Source organism: Chiloscyllium plagiosum, unplaced genomic scaffold, assembly GCF_037043375.1.
Source record: "Chiloscyllium plagiosum isolate Xiang-an unplaced genomic scaffold, Cpla_swu_hap1 HiC_scaffold_203, whole genome shotgun sequence".
In the NCBI taxonomy this organism is placed as follows: domain Eukaryota; kingdom Metazoa; phylum Chordata; class Chondrichthyes; order Orectolobiformes; family Hemiscylliidae; genus Chiloscyllium; species Chiloscyllium plagiosum.
In genome coordinates, this window is record NW_028270342.1 from 162,145 (window position 1) to 184,906 (window position 22,762).

Below are 22,762 nucleotides of genomic sequence, written 5' to 3' on the forward strand. Positions count from 1 at the left end.
CTCTCTCTCTGTCCTGGTTATACTCCCTCTCTCTCTCTCTCTATCTGCCCTGTTCTCTCACTCACTCTCTCTCTCTGTCCTGGTTACACACACTCACTCTCTCTCTCTCTGCCCTGTTCTCTCACTCACTCTCTCTCTCTGTCCTGGTTACACTGTCTCTCTCTGTCTGTCCTGTTCTCTCACTCTCTCTCTCAGTCCTAGTTACATTCTCTCTCTCTCTCTCTCTCTCTGCCCTGTTCTCTCACTCACTCTCTCTCTCTGTCCTGGTTGCACTCTCTCTCTCTCTCTGCCCTGTTCTCTCACTCAATCTCTCTCTCTATCCTGGTTACACTCTCTCTCTCTCTCTCTCTGCCCTGTTCTCTCACTCAGTCTCTGCCTCTCTGTCCTGGTGACACACTCTCTCTTTCTGCCCTCTTCTCTCACTCACTCTCTCCCTCTCTGTCCTGGTTACACACTCTCTCTCTCTCTGCCCTGTTCTCTCACTCACTCTCTCTCTCTGTCCTGGTTACACACTCTCTCTCTCTCTGCCCTGTTCTCTCACTCACTCACTCTCTGTCCTGGTTACACTCTCTCTCTCTCTGCCCTGTTCTCTCACTCTCTCTCTCTCTCTTGGTCCTAGTTACACTCTCTCTCTCTCTCTCTCTCTCGCTCTCTCTGCCCTGTTCTCTCACTCACTCTCTCTCTCTGTCCTGGTTACACACTCTCTCTCTCTGCCCTCTTCTCTCACTCACTCTCTCCGTCTCTGTCCTGGGTACACTCTCTCTCTCTCTCTCTGCCCTGTTCTCTCCACTCACTCTCTCTCTGTCCTGGTTACACTCTCTCTCTCTGCACTGTTCTCTCACTCACTCTCTCTCTCTCTCTCCTGGTTACACTCTCTCTCTCTTTGCCCTGTTCACTCACACACTCGCTCTCTCTCTGCCCTGTTCTCTCACTCACCCTCTTTGACCGGGTTATACTCTATCTCTCTCTCTCTGCCCTGTTCTCTCACTCACCCTCTTTGACCTGGTTTTACTCTCTCTCTCTCTCTGCCCTGTTCTCTCACTCACCCTCTTTGACCTGGTTATACTCTCTCTCTCTCTCTCTGCCCTGTTCTCTCACTCACTCTCTCTCTGTCCTGGTTACACTCTCTCTCTCTCTGCCCTGTTCTCTCACTCACTCTCTCTCTGTCCTGGTAACACTCTCTCTCTCTCTCTGCCCTGTTCTCTCACTCACTCTCTCTCTGTCGTGGTTACACTCTCTCTCTCTCTGCCCTGTTCTCTCACTCACTCTCTCTCTCTGTCCTGGTTACACACTCTCTCTCTCTGCCCTGTTCTCTCACTCATTCTCTCTCTGTCCTGGTTACACTCTCTCTCTCTCTGCCCTGTTCTCTCACTCACTCTCTCTCTGTCCTGGTAACACTCTCTCTCTCTCTCTGCCCTGTTCTCTCACTCACTCTCTCTCTGTCGTGGTTACACTCTCTCTCTCTCTGCCCTGTTCTCTCACTCACTCTCTCTCTCTGTCCTGGTTACACACTCTCTCTCTCTGCCCTGTTCTCTCACTCACTCTCTCCCTCTCTGTCCTGGTTGCACTCTCTCTCTCTCTCGCTGTCCTGTTCTCTCTCTCACTCTCTCTCGTCCTGGTTACACTCCCTCTCTCTCTGTCTGCCCTGTTCTCTCACTCTCTTACTCTCTCTCTCTGTCCTGGTTACACTCTCTCTCTCTCTCTGCCCTGTTCTCTCACTCACTCTCTCTCTCTCTCTCTCCTGGTTACACTCTCTCTCTCTTTGCCCTGTTCGCTCACACACTCGCTCTCTCTCTGCCCTGTTCTCTCTCACCCTCTTTGACCGGGTTATACTCTCTCTCTCTCTCTGCCCTGTTCTCTCACTCACTCTCTCTCTCTGTCCTGGTTACACACACTCTCTCTCTCTCTGCCCTGTTCTCTCATTCACTCTCTCTCTCTGTCCTGGTTACACACTCTCTCTCTCTCTCTGCCCTGTTCTCTCACTCACTCTCTCCCTCTCTGTCCTGGTTACACTCTCTCTCTCTGTCTGCCCTTTTCACTCACTCACTCTCTCTCTCTCTGCCGTGTTCTCTCACTCACTCTCTCTCTCTGTCCTGGTTACACTCTCTCTCTCTCTGCCCTGTTCGCTCACACACTCGCTCTCTCTCTGCCCTGTTCTCTCACTCACTCTCTCTCTTTGACCTGGTTATACTCTCTCTCTCTCTCTCTCTGCCCTGTTCTCACACTCACTCTCTCTCTCTGTCCTGGTTACACACACTCTCTCTCTCTCGGCCCTGTTCTCTCACTCACTCTCTCTCTGTCCTGGTTACACTCTCTCTTTCTCTCTCTGCCCTGTTCTCTCACTCACTCTCTCCCTCTGTCCTGGTTACTCTCTCTCTCTCTCTCTGCCCTGTTCTCTCACTCACTCTCTCTCTGTCCTGGTTACACTCTCTCTCTCTCTGCCCTGTTCTCTCACTCACTCTCTCTCTGTCCTGGTAACACTCTCTCTCTCTCTCTGCCCTGTTCTCTCACTCACTCTCTCTCTGTCGTGGTTACACTCTCTCTCTCTCTGCCCTGTTCTCTCACTCACTCTCTCCCTCTCTGTCCTGGTTGCACTCTCTCTCTCTCTCTCGCTGTCCTGTTCTCTCTCTCACTCTCTCTCGTCCTGGTTACACTCCCTCTCTCTCTGTCTGCCCTGTTCTCTCACTCTCTTACTCTCTCTCTCTGTCCTGGTTACACTCTCTCTCTCTCTGCCCTGTTGTCTCACTCACTCTCTCTCTCTGTCCTGGTTACAGTCTCTCTCTCTCTGCCCTGTTCTCTAACTCACTCTCTCTCTCTGTCCTGGTTACACACACTCTCTCTCTGCCCTGTTTTCTCACTCACTCTCTCTCTCTGTCCTGGTTACACTCTCACTCTCTCTCTCTGCCCTGTTCTCTCACTCACTCACTCTCTTTGACCTGGTTATACTCTCTCTCTCTCTCTGCCCTGTTCTCTCACTCACTCTCTCTCTCTGTCCTGGTTACACACACTCTCTCTCTCTCTCTCTCTCTCTCACTCTCTCTCTCTGTCCTGGTTACACACTCTCACTCTCTCTCTCTCTGTCCTGGTTACACTCTCTCTCTCTGCCCTGATCTCTCACTCACACTCTCTCTGTCCTGGTTACACTCTCTCTCTCTCTCTCTGCCCTGTTCTCTCACTCAATCTCTCTCTCTCCTGGTTACACTCTCTCTCTCTTTGCCCTGTTCGCTCACACACTCTCTCTCTCTATGCCCTGTTCTCACACTCACACTCTCCCTCTCTGTCCTGGTTACACTCTCTCTCTCTGTCTGCCCTTTTCTCTCACTCACTCTCTCTCTCTGTCCTGGTTACACTCTCTCTCTCTGCCCTCTTATCTCACTCACTCTCTCCCTCTCTGTCCTGTTCGCTCACACACTCGCTCTCTCTCTGCCCTGTTCTCTCACTCACTCACTCTCTTTGATCTGGTTATACTCACTCTCTCTCTCTCTGCCCTGTTCTCTCACTCACTCTCTGTCTCTCTGTCCTGGTTACACACACTCTCTCTCTCTCTCTGCACTGTTCTCTCACTCACTCTCTCTCTGTCCTGGTTACACTCTCTCTCTCTCTCTCTCTGCCCTGTTCTCTCACTCACTCTCTCTCTCTCTCTCCTGGTTACACTCTCTCTCTCTTTGCCCTGTTCGCTCACACACTCTCTCTCTCTGCCCTGTTCTCTCACTCACTCTCTCTCTGTCCTGGTTACACTCTCTCTCTCTCTGCCCTGTTCTCACACTCACTCTCTCCCTCTCTGTCCTGGTTACACTCTCTCTCTCTGTCTGCCCTTTTCTCTCACTCACTCTCTCTCTCTGTCCTGGTTACACTCTCTCTCTCTCTGCCGTGTTCTCTCACTCACTCTCTCTCTCTCTGTCCTGGTTACACTCTCTCTTTCTCTGCCCTCTTCTCTCACTCACTCTCTCCCTCTCTGTCCTGGTTACACTCTCTCTCTCTCTGCCCTGTTCGCTCACACACTCGCTCTCTCTCTGCCCTGTTCTCTCACTCACTCACTCTCTTTGCCCTGGTTATACTCTCTCTCTCTCTCGCTCTCTGCCCTGTTCTCTCAATCACTCTCTCTCTCTGTCCTGGTTACACACTCTCTCTCTCTCTCTGCCCTGTTCTATCACTCACTCTCTCTCTCTGTCCTGGTTACACACTCTCTCTCTCTGCCCTGTTCTCTCACTCACTCTCTCCCTCTCTGTCCTGGTTGCACTCTCTCTCTCTCTCACTCTCTCTCTCTGTCCTGGTTACACTCTCTCTCTCTCTGCCGTGTTCTCTCACTCACTCTCTCTCTCTGTCCTGGTTACACTCTCTCTTTCTCTGCCCTCTTCTCTCACTCACTCTCTCCCTCTCTGTCCTGGTTACACTCTCTCTCTCTCTGCCCTGTTCGCTCACACACTCGCTCTCTCTCTGCCCTGTTCTCTCACTCACTCACTCTCTTTGACCTGGTTATACTCTCTCTCTCTCTCGCTCTCTGCCCTGTTCTCTCACTCACTCTCTCTCTCTGTCCTGGTTACACACTCTCTCTCTCTCTCTGCCCTGTTCTCTCACTCACTCTCTCTCTCTGTCCTGGTTACACACTCTCTCTCTCTGCCCTGTTCTCTCACTCACTCTCTCCCTCTCTGTCCTGGTTACTCTCTCTCTCTCTCTGCCCTGTTCTCTCACTCACTCTCTCCCTCTCTGTCCTGGTTGCACTCTCTCTCTCTCTCACTCTCTCTCTCTGTCCTGGTTACACTCCCTCTCTCTCTGTCTGCCCTGTTCTCTCACTCTCTTACTCTCTCTCTCTGTCCTGGTTACACTCTCTCTCTCTCTGCCCTGTTCTCTAACTCACTCTCTCTCTCTCTGTCCTGGTTACACTCTCTCTCTCTCTCTCTGCCCTGTTCTCTCACTCACTCTCTCTGTCCTGGTTACACACTCTCTCTCTCTGCCCTGTTTTCTCACTCACTCTCTCTCTCTGTCCTGGTTACACTCTCACTCTCTCTCTCTGCCCTGTTCTCTCACTCACTCACTCTCTTTGACCTGGTTATACTCTCTCTCTCTCTCTGCCCTGTTCTCTCACTCACTCTCTCTCTCTGTCCTGGTTACACACTCTCTCTCTCTCTCTCTCTCTCTCTCACTGCCCTGTTCTCTCAGTCACTCTCTCTCTCTGTCCTGGTTACACACTCTCTCTCTCTCTCTCTGCCCTGTTCTCTCACTCTCTCTCTCTCTGTCCTGGTTACACTCTCTCTCTCTGCCCTGATCTCTCACTCACACTCTCTCTGTCCTGGTTACACTCTCTCTCTCTCTCTGCCCTGTTCTCTCACTCAATCTCTCTCTCTCCTGGTTACACTCTCTCTCTCTTTGCCCTGTTCGCTCACACACTCTCTCTCTCTCTGCCCTGTTCTCACACTCACACTCTCCCTCTCTGTCCTGGTTACACTCTCTCTCTCTGCCCTCTTATCTCACTCACTCTCTCCCTCTCTGTCCTGTTCGCTCACACACTCGCTCTCTCTCTGCCCTGTTCTCTCACTCACTCACTCTCTTTGATCTGGTTATACTCACTCTCTCTCTCTCTCTGCCCTGTTGTCTCACTCACTCTCTCTCTCTCTCTCCTGGTTACACTCTCTCTCTCTTTGCCCTGTTCGCTCACACACTCTCGCTCTCTGCCCTGTTCTCTCACTCACTCTCTCTCTGTCCTGGTTACACTCTCTCTCTCTCTGCCCTGTTCTCACACTCACTCACTCCCTCTCTGTCCTGGTTACACTCTCTCTCTCTGTCTGCCCTTTTCTCTCACTCACTCTCTCTCTCTGTCCTGGTTACACTCTCTCTCTCTGCCCTCTTATCTCACTCACTCTCTCCCTCTCTGTCCTGTTCGCTCACACACTCGCTCTCTCTCTGCCCTGTTCTCTCACTCACTCACTCTCTTTGATCTGGTTATACTCACTCTCTCTCTCTCTCTGCCCTGTTGTCTCACTCACTCTCTCTCTCTCTGTCCTGGTTACACACACTCTCTCTCTCTCTCTGCACTGTTCTCTCACTCACTCTCTCTCTGTCCTGGTTACACTCTCTCTCTCTCTCTCTGCCCTGTTCTCTCACTCACTCTCTCTCTCTCTCTCCTGGTTACACTCTCTCTCTCTTTGCCCTGTTCGCTCACACACTCTCGCTCTCTGCCCTGTTCTCTCACTCACTCTCTCTCTGTCCTGGTTACACTCTCTCTCTCTCTGCCCTGTTCTCACACTCACTCTCTCTCTCTCTGTCCTGGTTACACTCTCTCTCTCTCTGCCGTGTTCTCTCACTCACTCTCTCTCTCTGTCCTGGTTACACTCTCTCTTTCTCTGCCCTCTTCTCTCACTCACTCTCTCCCTCTCTGTCCTGGTTACACTCTCTCTCTCTCTGCCCTGTTCGCTCACACACTCGCTCTCTCTCTGCCCTGTTCTCTCACTCACTCACTCTCTTTGACCTGGTTATACTCTCTCTCTCTCTCTCTCTCTCTCTGCCCTGTTCTCTCACTCACTCTCTCTCTCTGTCCTGGTTACACACTCTCTCTCTCTCTCTCTGCCCTGTTCTCTCACTCACTCTCTCTCTCTGTCCTGGTTACACACTCTCTCTCTCTGCCCTGTTCTCTCACTCACTCTCTCCCTCTCTGTCCTGGTTACTCTCTCTCTCTCTCTGCCCTGTTCTCTCACTCACTCTCTCCCTCTCTGTCCTGGTTGCACTCTCTCTCTCTCTCGCTGTCCTGTTCTCTCTCTCACTCTCTCTCTCTGTCCTGGTTACACTCCCTCTCTCTCTGTCTGCCCTGTTCTCTCACTCTCTTACTCTCTCTCTCTGTCCTGGTTACACTCTCTCTCTCTCTGCCCTGTTGTCTCACTCACTCTCTCTCTCTGTCCTGGTTACACTCTCTCTCTTTCTGCCCTGTTCTCTAACTCACTCTCTCTCTCTGTCCTGGTTACACTCTCTCTCTCTCTCTCTGCCCTGTTCTCTCACTCACTCTCTCTGTCCTGGTTACACACTCTCTCTCTCTGCCCTGTTTTCTCACTCACTCTCTCTCTCTGTCCTGGTTACACACACTCTCTCTCTCTCTACCCTGTTCTCTCACTCACTCTCTCTCTCTGTCCAGGTTACACTCTCTCTCTCTCTCTGCCCTGTTCTCTCACTCAGTCTCTGCCTCTCTGTCCTGGTGACACACTCTCTCTCTGCCCTCTTCTCTCACTCACTCTCTCCCTCTCTGTCCTGGTTACACACTCTCTCTCTCTCTGCCCTGTTCTCTCACTCACTCTCTCTCTCTGTCCTGGTTACACTCTCTTTCTCTGCCCTGTTCTCTCACTCACTCTTTCTCTCTGTCCTGGTTACACTCTCTCTCTCTGCCCTGTTCTCTCACTCACTCTTTCTCTCTGTCCTGGTTACACTCTCTCTCTCTCTCTCTGCCCTGTTCTCTCACTCACTCTCTCTCTCGGTCCTGGTTATACTCTCTCTCTCTCTCTCTGCCCTGTTCTCTCACTCACTCTCTCTCTGTCCTGGTTACACTGTCTCTCTCTCTGCCCTGTTCTCTCACTCACTCTCTCTCTCTCTGTCCTGGTTACACTCTCTCTCTCTCTCTCTGCCCTGTTCTCTCACTCAGTCTCTCCCTCTCTGTCCTGGTTACACTCTCTCTCTCTGCCCTGTTCTCTCACTCACTCTCTCCCTCTCTGTCCTGGTTGCACTCTCTCTCTCTCGCTGTCCTGTTCTCTCTCTCACTCTCTCTCTCTGTCCTGGTTACACTCCCTCTCTCTCTGTCTGCCCTGTTCTCTCATTCACTCTTTATCTCTGTCCTGGTTAGACTCTCTCTCTCTCTGCCCTGTTCTCTCACTCTCTCTCTCTCTCTGTCCTGGTTACACACTCTCTCTCTCTGCCCTGTTCTCTCACTCACTCTCTCCGTCTCTGTCCTGGTTACACTCTCTCTCTCTGCCCTCTCCTCTCACTCACTCTCACCCTCTCTGTCCTGGTTACACTCTCTCTCTCTCTCTGTCTCCCCTGTTCTCTCACTCACTCTCTCTCTCTCTGTCCTGGTTACACTCTCTCTCTCTCTCTGTCTCCCCTGTTCTCTCACTCACTCTCTCTCTCTCTGTCCTGGTTACACTCTCACTCTCTCTCTCTGCCGTGTTCTCCCACTCACTCACTCTCTTTGACCTGGTTATACTCTCTCTCTCTCTGCCCTGTTCTCTCACTCACTCTCTCTCTCTGTCCTGGTTACACACTCTCTCTCTCTCTCTCTCTCTCTCTGCCCTGTTCACTCACTCACTCTCTCTCTCTGTCCTGTTTACACTCTCTCTCTCTCTGCCCTGTTCTCTCACTCACTCTCTCTCTGTCCTGGTTACACTCTCTCTCTCTGCACTGTTCTCTCACTCACTCTCTCTCTCTCTCTCCTGGTTACACTCTCTCTCTCTTTGCCCTGTTCGCTCACACACTCGCTCTCTCTCTGCCCTGTTCTCTCACTCACCCTCTTTGACCTGGTTATACTCTCTCTCTCTCTCTGCCCTGTTCTCTCACTCACCCTCTTTGACCTGGTTATACTCTCTCTCTCTCTCTGCCCTGTTCTCTCACTCACTCTCTCTCTGTCCTGGTTACACTCTCTCTCTCTCTCTCTGCCCTGTTCTCTCACTCACTTTCTCTCTCTCTCTCCTGGTTACACTCTCTCTCTCTCTTTGCCCTGTTCGCTCACACACTCGCTCTCTCTCTGCCCTGTTCTCTCACTCACCCTCTTTGACCGGGTTATACTCTCTCTCTCTCTCTGCCCTGTTCTCTCACTCACTCTCTCTCTCTGTCCTGGTTACACTCTCTCTCTGTCTCTGCCGTGTTCTCTCACTCACTCTCTCTCTCTGTCCTGGTTACACTCTCTCTCTCTCTGCCCTGTTCGCTCACACACTCGCTCTCTCTCTGCCCTGTTCTCTCACTCACTCACTCTCTTTGACCTGGTTATACTCTCTCTCTCTCTCTGCCCTGTTCTCGCACTCACTCTCTCTCTCTGTCCTGGTTACACACACTCTCTCTCTCTGCCCTGTTCTCGCACTCACTCACTCTCTGTCCTGGTTACACTCTCTCTCTCTCTGCCCTGTTCTCTCACTCACTCTCTCCCTCTGTCCTGGTTACTCTCTCTCTCTCTGCCCTGTTCTCTCACTCACTCTCTCTCTGTCCTGGTTACAATCTCTCTCTCTCTGCCCTGTTCCCTCACTCACTCTCTCTCTGTCCTGGTAACACTCTCTCTCTCTCTCTGCCCTGTTCTCTCACTCACTCTCTCTCTGTCCTGGTTACACTCTCTCTCTCTCTGCCCTGTTCTCTCACTCACTCTCTCTCTCTGTCCTGGTTACACACTCTCTCTCTCTGCCCTGTTCTCTCACTCACTCTCTCCCTCTCTGTCCTGGTTACACTCTCTCTCTGTCCTGGTTACACTCTCTCTCTCTCTGCCCTGTTCTCTCACTCACTCACTCTCTTTGACCTGGTTATACTCTCTCTCTCTCTCTGCCCTGTTCTCTCACTCACTCTCTCTCTCTGTCCTGGTTACAACACTCTCTCTCTCTCTCTCTCTCACTGCCCTGTTCTCTCACTCACTCTCTCTCTGTCCTGGTTACACACTCTCTCTCTCTCTCTCTGTCCTGGTTACTCTCTCTCTCTCTGCCCTGTTCTCTCACTCACTCTCTCTCTCTGTCCTGGTTACACTCTCTCTCTCTCTGCCGTGTTCTCTCACTCACTCTCTCTCTCTGTCCTGGTTACACTCGCTCTCTCTCTGCCCTGTTCTCTCACTCACTCTCTCTGTCTCTGCCCTGTTCTCTCACTCACTCTCTCCCTCTCTGTCCTGGTTACTCTCTCTCTCTCTCTGCCCTGTTCTCACACTCACTCTCTCTCTGTCCTGGTTACACTCTCTCTCTCTGTCTGCCCTTATCACTCACTCACTCTCTCTCGCTGTCCTGGTTACACTCTCTCTCTCTGTCTGCCCTTTTCACTCACTCACTCTCTCTCTCTGTCCTGGTTACACTCTCTCTCTCTCTCTCTGTCCTGGTTACACTCTCTCTCTCTCTCTGCCGTGTTCTCTCACTCACTCTCTCTCTCTGTCCTGGTTACACTCTCTCTCTATCTGCCGTGTTCTCTCACTCACTCTCTCTGTCCTGGTTACACTCGCTCTCTCTCTGCCCTGTTCTCTCACTCACTCTCTCTGTCTCTGCCCTGTTCTCTCACTCACTCTCTCCCTCTCTGTCCTGGTTACTCTCTCTCTCTCTCTGCCCTGTTCTCTGACTCTCTTTCTCTCTCTCTCTCTGTCCTGGTTACACTCTCTCTACCTCTCTGCCCTGTTTTCTCACTCGCTCTCTCTCTCTGTCCTGGTTACACTCTCTCTCTCTCTCTGCCCTGTTCTCTAACTCACTCACTCTCTCTGTCCTGGTTACACTCTCTCTCTCTCTCTCTCTGCCCTGTTCTCTCACTCACTCTCTCTGTCCTGGTTACACACTCTCTCTCTCTGCCCTGTTCTCTCACTCACTCTCTCTCTCTGTCCTGGTTACACACTCTCTCTCTCCCTGCCCTGTTCTCTAACTCACTCACTCTCTCTGTCCTGGTTACACTCTCTCTCTCTCTCTCTCTCTGCCCTGTTCTCTCACTCACTCTCTCTGTCCTGGTTACACTCTCTCTCTCTCTCTCTGCCCTGTTCTCTAACTCACTCACTCTCTCTGTCCTGGTTACACTCTCTCTCTCTCTCTCTCTGCCCTGTTCTCTCACTCACTCTCTCTGTCCTGGTTACACTCTCTCTCTCTCTGCCCTGTTCTCTAACTCACTCTCTCTCTCTGTCCTGGTTACACACTCTCTCTCTCTCTGCCCTGTTCTCTAACTCACTCACTCTCTCTGTCCTGGTTACACTCTCTCTCTCTCTCTCTCTCTCTGCCCTGTTCTCTCACTCACTCTCTCTGTCCTGGTTACACACTCTCTCTCTCTGCCCTGTTTTCTCACTCACTCTCTCTCTCTGTCCTGGTTACACTCTCACTCTCTCTCTGCCCTGTTCTCTCACTCACTCACTCTCTTTGTCCTGGTTATACTCTCTCTCTCTCTCTGCCCTGTTCTCTCACTCACTCTCTCTCTGTCCTGGTTGCACTCTCTCTCTGCCCTGGTCTCTCACTCACTCTCTCTGTCCTGGTTACACACTCTCTATCTCTGCCCTGTTCTCTCACTCACTCTCTCTCTGTCCTGGTTACACTCTCTCTCTCTCTCTCTCTGTCCTGTTCTCACACTCACTCTCCCTCACTGTTCTGGTTACTCTCTCTCTCTCTCTCCCTGCCCTGTTCTCTCACACACTCTCTCTCTCTGCCCTGTTCTCTCACACATTCTCTCTCTCTGTCCTGGTTACACTCTCTCTCTCTCTGCCCTCTTCTCTCACTCACTCTCTCTCTCTGTCCTGGTTACACTCTCTCTCTCTCTGCCCTCTTCTCTCACTCACTCTCTCCCTCGCTGTTCTGGTTACTCTCTCTCTCTCTCTCCCTGCCCTGTTCTCTCACACACTCTCTCTCTCTGCCCTGTTCTCTCACACATTCTCTCTCTCTGTCCTGGTTACACTCTCTCTCTCTCTGTCCTGCTTACACTCTCTCTCTCTCTGTCCTGGTTGCACACTCTCTCTCTCTCTCTGCCCTGTTCTCTCACTCACTCTCTCTCTCTGTGTCCTGGGTACTCTCTCTCTCTCTCTGCCCTGTTCTCTCACTCACTCTCTCTCTGTCCTGGTTGCACTCTCTCTCTGCCCTGGTCTCTCACTCACTCTCTCTGTCCTGGTTACACACTCTCTATCTCTGCCCTGTTCTCTCACTCACTCTCTCTCTGTCCTGGTTACAACTCTCTCTCTCTCTGTCCTGCTTACACTCTCTCTCTCTCTCTCTGTCCTGTTCTCACACTCACTCTCCCTCACTGTTCTGGTTACTCTCTCTCTCTCTCTCCCTGCCCTGTTCTCTCACACACTCTCTCTCTCTGCCCTGTTCTCTCACACATTCTCTCTCTCTGTCCTGGTTACACTCTCTCTCTCTCTGTCCTGCTTACACTCTCTCTCTCTCTGTCCTGGTTGCACACTCTCTCTCTCTCTCTCTGCCCTGTTTTCTCACTCACTCCCTCTCTCTGTCCTGGTTACACACTCTCTCTCTCTGTCCTGGTTACACTCTCTCTCTCTCTCTCTCTCTCTGCCCTGTTCTCTCACTCACTCTCTCTCACTGTCCTGGTTACACTCTCTCTCTGTCTCTGCCCTGTTCTCTCACTCACTCTCTCTGTCCTGGTTACACACTCTCTCTCTCTGCCCTCTTCTCTCACTCACTCTCTCCCTCTCTGTCCTGGTTACACTCTCGTTCTGTCTGTCTGCCCTGTTCTCTCACTCACTCTCTCACTCACTCTCTCTCTCTGTCCTGGTTCCACTCTCTCTCTCTCTGCCCTGTAATTCTCACTCACTCTCTCTCTCTCTGTCCTGGTTACACACTCTCTCTCTCTCTGCCCTGTTCTCTCACTCACTCTCTCTCTCTCTCTGTCCTGGTTACACTCTCTCTCTCTCTCTCTCTGTCCTGTTCTCTCACTCACTCTCTCTCTCTGACCTGGTTACACTCTCTCTCTCTCTCTCTGCCCTGTTCTCTCACTCACTCTGTCTCTCTGTCCTGGTCACTCTTTCTCTCTGTCCTGTTCTCTCACTCACTCTCTCTCTCTGACCTGGTTACACTCTCTGTCTCTCTCTCTCTCTGCCCTGTTCTCTCACTCTCTCTCTCTGTCCTGGTTACACTCTCTCTCTGCCCTGTTCTCTCACTCACTCTCTCTGTCCTGGTTACACACTCTCTCTCTCTGCCCTCTTCTCTCACTCACTCTCTCCCTCTCTGTCCTGGTTACTCTCTCTCTCTCTGCCCTGTTCTCTCACTCACTCTCTCTCTCTGTCCTGGTTACACTCTCACTCTCTCTCTCTGCCCTGTTCTCTCACTCACTCTCTCTGTCCTGGTTACACACTCTCTCTCTCTGCCCTCTTCTCTCACTCACTCTCTCCCTCTCTGTCCTGGTTACACTCTCGTTCTGTCTGTCTGCCCTGTTCTCTCACTCACTCTCTCTCTCTCTCTCTCTGTCCTGGTTACACACTCTCTCTCTCTCTGCCCTGTTCTCTCACTCACTCTCTCTCTCCGTCCTGGTTACACTCTCTCTCTCTCTCTCTCTCTGCCCTGGTTACACTCTCTCTCTCTCTGTCCTGGTTACACTCTCTCTCTCTCTCTGCCCTGTTCTCTCACTCACTCTCTCGCTCTGTCCTGGTTTCACTCTCTCTCTCTCTCTTTGCCCTGTTCTCTCGCTCACTCTGTCTCTCTGTCCTGGTCACTCTCTCTCCCTGGCCTGTTCTCTCACTCACTCTCTCTCTCTGTCCTGGTTACACACTCTCTCTCTGTCTGCCCTGTTCTCTCACTCTCTCTCTCTCTGTCCTGGTTACACTCTCTCTCTCTCTCTCTGCCCTGTTCTCTCACTCACTCTCTCTCTGTCCTGGTTACTCTCTCTCTCTCTCTCTCTCTGCCCTGTTCTCTCTCTCACTCTCTCTCTATGTCCTGGTTACACTCTCTCTTTCCCTCTGCTCTGTTCTCTCACTCACTCTCTCTCTCTGTCCTGGTTACTCTCTCACTTTCTCTCTCTGTCCTGGTTACACTCTCTCTCTCTGCCCTGTTCTCTCACTCACTCTCTCTCTCCCTCTCCCGGTTACACTCTCTCTCTCTTTGCCCTGTTCGCTCACACACTCGCTCTCTCTCTGCCCTGTTCTCTCACTCACCCTCTTTGACCTGGTTATACTCTCTCTGCCCTGTTCTCTCACTCACTCTCTCTCTCTGTCCTGGTTACACACTCTCTCTCTCTCTGTCCTGGTTACACACTCTCTCTCTCTCTCTCTGCCCTGTTCTCTCACTCACTCTCTCTCTCTGTCCTGGTTACACTCTCTCTCTCTCTGCCCTGTTCTCACACTCACTCTCTCTCTGTCCTGGTTACACTCTCTCTCTCTGTCTGCCCTTTTCACTCACTCACTCTCTCTCTCTGTCCTGGTTACACTCTCTCTCTCTGTCTGCCCTTTTCACTCACTCACTCTCTCTCTCTGTCCTGGTTACACTCTCTCTCTCTCTGCCGTGTTCTCTCACTCACTCTCTCTCTCTGTCCTGGTTACACTCGCTCTCTCTCTGCCCTGTTCTCTCACTCACTCACTCTCTTTGACCTGGTTACTCTCTCTCTCTCTCTGCCCTGTTCTCTCTCTCTCTCTCTCTCTGCCCTGTTCTCTCACTCTCTTTCTCTCTCTCTCTCTGTCCTGGTTACACTCTCTCTCTCTCTGCCCTGTTTTCTCACTCACTCTCTCTCTCTGTCCTGGTTACACTCTCTCTCTCTCTGTCCTGGTTACACACTCTCTCTCTCTCTCTCTCTCTGCCCTGTTCTCTCACTCACTCTCTCTCACTGTCCTGGTTACACTCTCTCTCTGTCTCTGCCCTGTTCTCTCACTCACTCTCTCTCTCTGTCCTGGTTACACTCTCACTCTCTCTCTGCCCTGTTCTCTCACTCACTCACTCTCTTTGTCCTGGTTATACTCTCTCTCTCTGCCCTGTTCTCTCACTCACTCTCTCTCTGTCCTGGTTGCACTCTCTCTCTGCCCTGGTCTCTCACTCACTCTCTCTGTCCTGGTTACACACTCTCTATCTCTGCCCTGTTCTCTCACTCACTCTCTCTCTGTCCTGGTTACACTCTCTCTCTCTCTCTCTCTGTCCTGTTCTCACACTCACTCTCCCTCACTGTTCTGGTTACTCTCTCTCTCTCTCTCTCCCTGCCCTGTTCTCTCACACACTCTCTCTCTCTGCCCTGTTCTCTCACACATTCTCTCTCTCTGTCCTGGTTACACTCTCTCTCTCTCTGCCCTCTTCTCTCACTCACTCTCTCTCTCTGTCCTGGTTACACTCTCTCTCTCTCTGCCCTCTTCTCTCACTCACTCTCTCCCTCTCTGTTCTGGTTACTCTCTCTCTCTCTCTCCCTGCCCTGTTCTCTCACACACTCTCTCTCTCTGCCCTGTTCTCTCACACATTCTCTCTCTCTGTCCTGGTTACACTCTCTCTCTCTCTGTCCTGCTTACACTCTCTCTCTCTCTGTCCTGGTTGCACACTCTCTCTCTCTCTCTGCCCTGTTCTCTCACTCACTCTCTCTCTCTGTGTCCTGGGTACTCTCTCTCTCTCTCTGCCCTGTTCTCTCACTCACTCTCTCTCTGTCCTGGTTGCACTCTCTCTCTGCCCTGGTCTCTCACTCACTCTCTCTGTCCTGGTTACACACTCTCTATCTCTGCCCTGTTCTCTCACTCACTCTCTCTCTGTCCTGGTTACAACTCTCTCTCTCTCTGTCCTGCTTACACTCTCTCTCTCTCTCTCTGTCCTGTTCTCACACTCACTCTCCCTCACTGTTCTGGTTACTCTCTCTCTCTCTCTCCCTGCCCTGTTCTCTCACACACTCTCTCTCTCTGCCCTGTTCTCTCACACATTCTCTCTCTCTGTCCTGGTTACACTCTCTCTCTCTCTGTCCTGCTTACACTCTCTCTCTCTCTGTCCTGGTTGCACACTCTCTCTCTCTCTCTCTGCCCTGTTTTCTCACTCACTCCCTCTCTCTGTCCTGGTTACACACTCTCTCTCTCTGTCCTGGTTACACTCTCTCTCTCTCTCTCTCTCTCTGCCCTGTTCTCTCACTCACTCTCTCTCACTGTCCTGGTTACACTCTCTCTCTGTCTCTGCCCTGTTCTCTCACTCACTCTCTCTGTCCTGGTTACACACTCTCTCTCTCTGCCCTCTTCTCTCACTCACTCTCTCCCTCTCTGTCCTGGTTACACTCTCGTTCTGTCTGTCTGCCCTGTTCTCTCACTCACTCTCTCACTCACTCTCTCTCTCTGTCCTGGTTCCACTCTCTCTCTCTCTGCCCTGTAATTCTCACTCACTCTCTCTCTCTCTGTCCTGGTTACACACTCTCTCTCTCTCTGCCCTGTTCTCTCACTCACTCTCTCTCTCTCTCTGTCCTGGTTACACTCTCTCTCTCTCTCTCTCTGTCCTGTTCTCTCACTCACTCTCTCTCTCTGTCCTGGTTACACTCTCTCTCTCTCTCTCTGCCCTGTTCTCTCACTCACTCTGTCTCTCTGTCCTGGTCACTCTTTCTCTCTGTCCTGTTCTCTCACTCACTCTCTCTCTCTGACCTGGTTACACTCTCTGTCTCTCTCTCTCTCTGCCCTGTTCTCTCACTCTCTCTCTCTGTCCTGGTTACACTCTCTCTCTGCCCTGTTCTCTCACTCACTCTCTCTGTCCTGGTTACACACTCTCTCTCTCTGCCCTCTTCTCTCACTCACTCTCTCCCTCTCTGTCCTGGTTACACTCTCTCTCTCTCTCTCTGCCCTGTTCTCTCACTCACTCTCTCTCTCTGTCCTGGTTACACTCTCACTCTCTCTCTCTGCCCTGTTCTCTCACTCACTCTCTCTGTCCTGGTTACACACTCTCTCTCTCTGCCCTCTTCTCTCACTCACTCTCTCCCTCTCTGTCCTGGTTACACTCTCGTTCTGTCTGTCTGCCCTGTTCTCTCACTCACTCTCTCTCTCTCTCTCTCTGTCCTGGTTACACACTCTCTCTCTCTCTGCCCTGTTCTCTCACTCACTCTCTCTCTCCGTCCTGGTTACACTCTCTCTCTCTCTCTCTCTCTGCCCTGGTTACACTCTCTCTCTCTCTGTCCTGGTTACACTCTCTCTCTCTCTCTGCCCTGTTCTCTCACTCACTCTCTCGCTCTGTCCTGGTTTCACTCTCTCTCTCTCTCTTTGCACTGTTCTCTCGCTCACTCTGTCTCTCTGTCCTGGTCACTCTCTCTCCCTGGCCTGTTCTCTCACTCACTCTCTCTCTCTGTCCTGGTTACACACTCTCTCTCTGTCTGCCCTGTTCTCTCACTCTCTCTCTCTCTGTCCTGGTTACACTCTCTCTCTCTCTCTCTGCCCTGTTCTCTCACTCACTCTCTCTCTGTCCTGGTTACTCTCTCTCTCTCTCTCTCTCTGCCCTGTTCTCTCTCTCACTCTCTCTCTATGTCCTGGTTACACTCTCTCTTTCCCTCTGCTCTGTTCTCTCACTCACTCTCTCTCTCTGTCCTGGTTACTCTCTCACTTTCTCTCTCTGTCCTGGTTACACTCTCTCTCTCTGCCCTGTTCTCTCACTCACTCTCTCTCTCCCTCTCCCGGTTACACTCTCTCTCTCTTTGCCCTGTTCGCTCACACACTCGCTCTCTCTCTGCCCTGTTCTCTCACTCACCCTCTTTGACCTGGTTATACTCTCTCTGCCCTGTTCTCTCACTCACTCTCTCTCTCTCTGTCCTGGTTACACACTCTCTCTCTCTCTCTCTGCCCTGTTCTCTCACTCACTCTCTCTCTCTGTCCTGGTTACACTCTCTCTCTCTCTGCCCTGTTCTCACACTCACTCTCTCTCTGTCCTGGTTACACTCTCTCTCTCTGTCTGCCCTTTTCACTCACTCACTCTCTCTCTCTGTCCTGGTTACACTCTCTCTCTCTGTCTGCCCTTTTCACTCACTCACTCTCTCTCTCTGTCCTGGTTACACTCTCTCTCTCTCTGCCGTGTTCTCTCACTCACTCTCTCTCTCTGTCCTGGTTACACTCGCTCTCTCTCTGCCCTGTTCTCTCACTCACTCACTCTCTTTGACCTGGTTACTCTCTCTCTCTCTCTGCCCTGTTCTCTCTCTCTCTCTCTCTCTCTCTGCCCTGTTCTCTCACTCTCTTTCTCTCTCTCTCTCTGTCCTGGTTACACTCTCTCTCTCTCTGCCCTGTTTTCTCACTCACTCTCTCTCTCTGTCCTGGTTACACACTCTCTCTCTCTCTCTCTCTGCCCTGTTCTCTCACTCACTCTCTCTCACTGTCCTGGTTACACTCTCTCTCTGTCTCTGCCCTGTTCTCTCACTCACTCTCTCTCTCTGTCCTGGTTCCACTCTCTCTCTCTCTGCCCTGTAATTCTCACTCACTCTCTCTCTCTCTGTCCTGGTTACACACTCTCTCTCTCTCTGCCCTGTTCTCTCACTCACTCTCTCTCTCTCTCTGTCCTGATTACACTCTCTCTCTCTCTCTCTCTCTGTCCTGTTCTCTCACTCACTCTCTCTCTCTGACCTGGTTACACACTCTCTCTCTCTCTGCCCTGTTCTCTCACTCTCTCTCTCTCTGTCCTGGTTACACTCTCTCTCTCTCTCTCTGCCCTGTTGTCTCACTCACTCTCTCTCTCTGTCCTGGTTACACACTCTCTCTCTCTCTCTCTCTGCCCTGTTCTCTCACTCACTCTGTCTCTCTGTCCTGGTCACTCTCTCTCTCTGTCCTGTTCTCTCACTCACTCTCTCTCTCTGACCTGGTTACACTCTCTCTCTCTCTCTCTCTGCCCTGTTCTCTCACTCTCTCTCTCTGTCCTGGTTACACTCTCTCTCTCTCTCTCTCTCTCTCTGCCCTGTTCTCTCACTCACTCTCTCCCTCTCTGACCTGGTTACACTCTCTCTCTCTCTCTCTGCCCTGTTCTCTCACTCACTCTCTCTCTCTGTCCTGGTTACACTCTCACTCTCTCTCTCTGCCCTGTTCTCTCACTCACTCTCTCTGTCCTGGTTACACACTCTCTCTCTGCCCTCTTCTCTCACTCACTCTCTCCCTCTCTGTCCTGGTTACACTCTCGTTCTGTCTGTCTGCCCTGTTCTCTCACTCACTCTCTCTCTCTCTCTCTGTCCTGGTTACACACTCTCTCTCTCTCTGCCCTGTTCTCTCACTCACTCTCTCTCTCCGTCCTGGTTACACTCTCTCTCTCTCTCTCTCTGCCCTGTTCTCTCACTCTCTCTCTCTCTGTCCTGGTTACACTCTCTCTCTCTCTCTGCCCTGTTCTCTCACTCACTCTCTCGCTCTGTCCTGGTTTCACTCTCTCTCCCTGGCCTGTTCTCTCACTCACTCTCTCTCTCTGTCCTGGTTACACTCTCTCTCTCTCTCTGCCCTGTTCTCTCACTCACTCTCTCGCTCTGTCCTGGTTTCACTCTCTCTCCCTGGCCTGTTCTCTCACTCACACTCTCTCTCTGTCCTGGTTACTCTCTCTCTCTCTCTCTCTCTGCCCTGTTCTCTCTCTCACTTTCTCTCTCAGGCACCGTCTGGGTCCCCACCTCCTTCTGCGCTACCTTGGGGGAGATTTCGCCCTCTGAGGCAGGCGCTCGGTTTCTTTCTCTCCCGCTCGGCAGCGGGGGGGGGCAGAGGGTCTCTGCTTCGACCGAGCGCAGGCGGACTGCGATGAAGACGGACTCACCTTCGCTGTAGAGGATGACGGAGACGATGGCGCACACGGCAGCGATGGTGAGCGACCCGATAGCCACGATCTTCCACGGTCGGCCGCAGAGCAGCCGCCAGCACCTCCCTGCGCAGACGAGGGAGGACAGGGTCAGTGCGAGGCCCGGATCAGACCGGGAGCTTTCCCGTCCTGGAGCCCACGGCCTGGAATGGCAACAACTCAAGGGGTGAAGACAGGCACGGAGTAAAGCTCCCTCTACGCCGTCCCCCCCACTCCCAGGGACAGGGGGGTTAGATACAGGGTAAAGCTCCCTCTACACCATCCCCCACTCCCAGGGACAGGGGGTTAAATACAGAGTAAAGCTCCCTCTACACCGTCCCCCCACTCCCAGGGACAGGAGGAAAGATACAGAGTAAAGCTCCCTCTACACCGTCCCCCCACTCCCAGGGACAGGGGGTTAGATACAGAGTAAAGCTCCCTCTACACCGTCCCCCCACTCCCAGGGACAGGAGGAAAGATACAGAGTAAAGCTCCCTCTACACCGTCCCCCCACTCCCAGGGACAGGGGGTTAGATACAGAGTAAAGCTCCCTCTACACCGTCCCCCCACTCCCAGGGACAGGGGGGTTAGATACAGAGTAAAGCTCCCTCTACACCGTCCCCCCACTCCCAGGGACAGGGGGTTAGATACAGAGTAAAGCTCCCTCTACACCGTCCCCCCACTCCCAGGGACAGGGGGGTTAGATACAGAGTAAAGCTCCCTCTACACTGTCCCCCCACTCCCAGGGACAGGGGGTTAGATACAGAGTAAAGCTCCCTCTACACCGTCCCCCCACTCCCAGGGACAGGGGGGTTAGATACAGAGTAAAGCTCCCTCTACACCGTCCCCCCACTCCCAGGGACAGTGGGTTAGATACAGAGTAAAGCTCCCTCTACACCGTCCCCCCCACTCCCAGGGACAGTGGGTTAGATACAGAGTAAAGCTCCCTCTACACCGTCCCCCCCACTCCCAGGGACAGGGGGTTAGATACAGAGTAAAGCTCCCTCTACACTGTCCCCCCCACTCCCAGGGACAGGGTGTTAGCTCCCTCTACACTGTCCCCCCCACTCCCAGGGACAGGGGGTTAGATACAGGGTAAAGCTCCCTCTACACTGTCCCCCCACTCCCAGGGACAGGGGGTTAGATACAGAGTAAAGCTCCCTCTACACTGTCCCCCCCATTCCCAGGGACAGGGGGTTAGCTCCCTCTACACTGTCCCCCCCACTCCCAGGGACAGGGGGTTAGATACAGGGTAAAGCTTCCTCTACACCGTCCCCCCCACTCCCAGGGACAGGGGGTTAGATACAGAGTAAAGCTCCCTCTACACCGTCCCCCCACTCCCAGGGGCAGGGGGTTAGATACAGAGTAAAGCTCCCTCTACACCGTCCCCCACTCCCAGGGACAGGGGATTAGATACAGAGTAAAGCTCCCTCTACACCATCCCCCACTCCCAGGGACAGGGGGTTAAATACAGAGTAAAGCTCCCTCTACACCGTCCCCCACTCCCAGGGACAGGGGGGTTAGATACAGAGTAAAGCTCCCTCTACACTGTCCTCCCACTCCCAGGGACAGGGGGTTAGATACAGAGTAAAGCTCCCTCTACACCGTTCCCCCCACTCCCAGGGACAGGGGGTTAGATACAGAGTAAAGCTCCCTCTACACCGTCCCCCCCACTCCCAGGGACAGGGGGGTTAGATACAGAGTAAAGCTTACTCTACACCATTCCCCCCCCACTCCCAGGGACAGGGGGTTAGATACAGAGTAAAGCTCCCTCTACACCTTCCCCCCCACTCCCAGGGACAGGGGGTTAGATACAGAGTGAAGCTCCCTCTACACCGTCCCCCAGGGACAGGATATCGATCCGCGCCCCCCCCCTCCCCCTTTCCCCTGACCGCCCTCCCCAGCCGGTTACCTTCGTCCGTCCCGCTCCCCGAGACCGAGGACTCTGCTGCGCTGAGCTCGTCGTCCTCCCACCGCGACCGGTGCCTCCTGTCCCCCCACTGCTGCGGGCCCATCCTGGGCGCGGCCGTCGCCTCGTCCCCCTCGTCCTCGTCCTCCAGCGAGCTGCACTCCTCCCACTGCCTGCACCGGTACCAATCCTCCTCGTCATCGTCCGCCATGTGCCCCGCGGCCTCTGGGCAGCGGCGCCGCGCGGCCCCCCCCACCCACCCCCCCCCCCAAACCCCCTCCCCCTTGCTCTAGGCCTCGCCCCGCATCCTCACGGCCGCTCGGGCCCCGAGGCAGGGGCCGGCCGTTCGACGTTCAGACCAGCCGCGAAAGTATCTCGACTGTCCGCGCTCTTTCCCTCTCTCTCTCTCTCTCTCCCGAATCGGATGAGGTTTTCCGAGCAGACAGCGCCTTCAACCGGCCGGGCAATGAATTCCTCGCTCGCTCGCTCGTCGGAGTCGGACGCGTTCGAAAGCACGCACCAGGAGGCTTCACCAACTAACGTTCAAGTAAACTCACTTCGGGCAGCGAGACCGTGTAACGGATTCGTTTGCGGTTACTCCAGACCAGCCGAATGTTCACTGAGCACAGACTCCCCTCGGTGATTAAGATTTGAACCCAGCCGATATTGTTAAGTCGGGGATTAAATCTTGCCAACCGAGCCGGTGTGGGGGGTTTGTTTCTGAAAGGTGGAATGCGGCGGGCGTGTTACTGTTCTCCGGGGCGTTTCTCGATGTTAAGAACGAGTCGTTCAGCACGTTTGCTGAAGCTGACCGAGATTGACTCAGGCAGGGAGTGAACCCAGGTCCCTGCGGCGAAATTCACAACCTGAGCTGCGCGCAATTCACTGCGATTGTGGAATACCCAGCCACACGAGGCGAACGGTCCGAGCTGATCCGGATCCCAAATCTGTAATTTACCCGCAAATTGATAACGGAGCGGGTGTCATTTGTCCAATGTCAGTGAAATCACTTGATGGCGCCGCTCAACGTTAACTGGACGAGCGAATGCGGGTTCAGGGTGAATTAACCCGATTCCTGAACAAATGTTCACAATTAATCAGCAAACATTGACTGAGATAAGGCGAATTCTGCAGTCAGTGTTTAAGCGAGTTATTTCAAAAAACAAAGTTATTTGACAAATACTTTGTAAATGTTCATTAAATGTAACTTATTAAGTTCACTCTCATTACCCGGTGACTGTTCACTAAGTTACTGATAAAATAACGAACAGGCTATTGGTTGCTGAGTGACTGAAAACGTAAAATTCTCTAAATGTATTCAACAAACAATTTCAGCTCGTCACAACGGTTTGACGAGCAAATAGTCATTAAATTAACGTTCACCAAGTATATCCAAAGGGTGTTCACTGTCCAAATCAATAAGCCAATAAACCCTAAATCGGTTATTTCAATTATTCTGTTAACAAGTTACAAATAAACTTGTGAACAGACACTGAGATGGTTACGG

The 22,762-nt window shown here is 52.6% G+C and overlaps 1 protein-coding gene across 1 annotated transcript in view; it reads right to left on the bottom strand.

Annotated features, from left to right (window-relative positions):
• Positions 1–21,511, bottom strand: part of LOC148133793 (C-type lectin domain family 7 member A-like) — a 183,224-nt gene extending 161,713 nt beyond the window's left edge. The window contains exons 1-2 of the mRNA XM_087985743.1: positions 21,259–21,511; positions 19,326–19,433 (exon numbers count right to left, since the gene is read on the bottom strand). Coding sequence (XP_087841869.1) covers positions 19,326–19,433; positions 21,259–21,466 — 316 coding nt within the window. The 5' untranslated portion in view covers positions 21,467–21,511. The remainder of the gene's footprint in view (positions 1–19,325; positions 19,434–21,258) is intronic.
• Between the last annotated feature and the right edge of the window lie 1,251 nt (positions 21,512–22,762).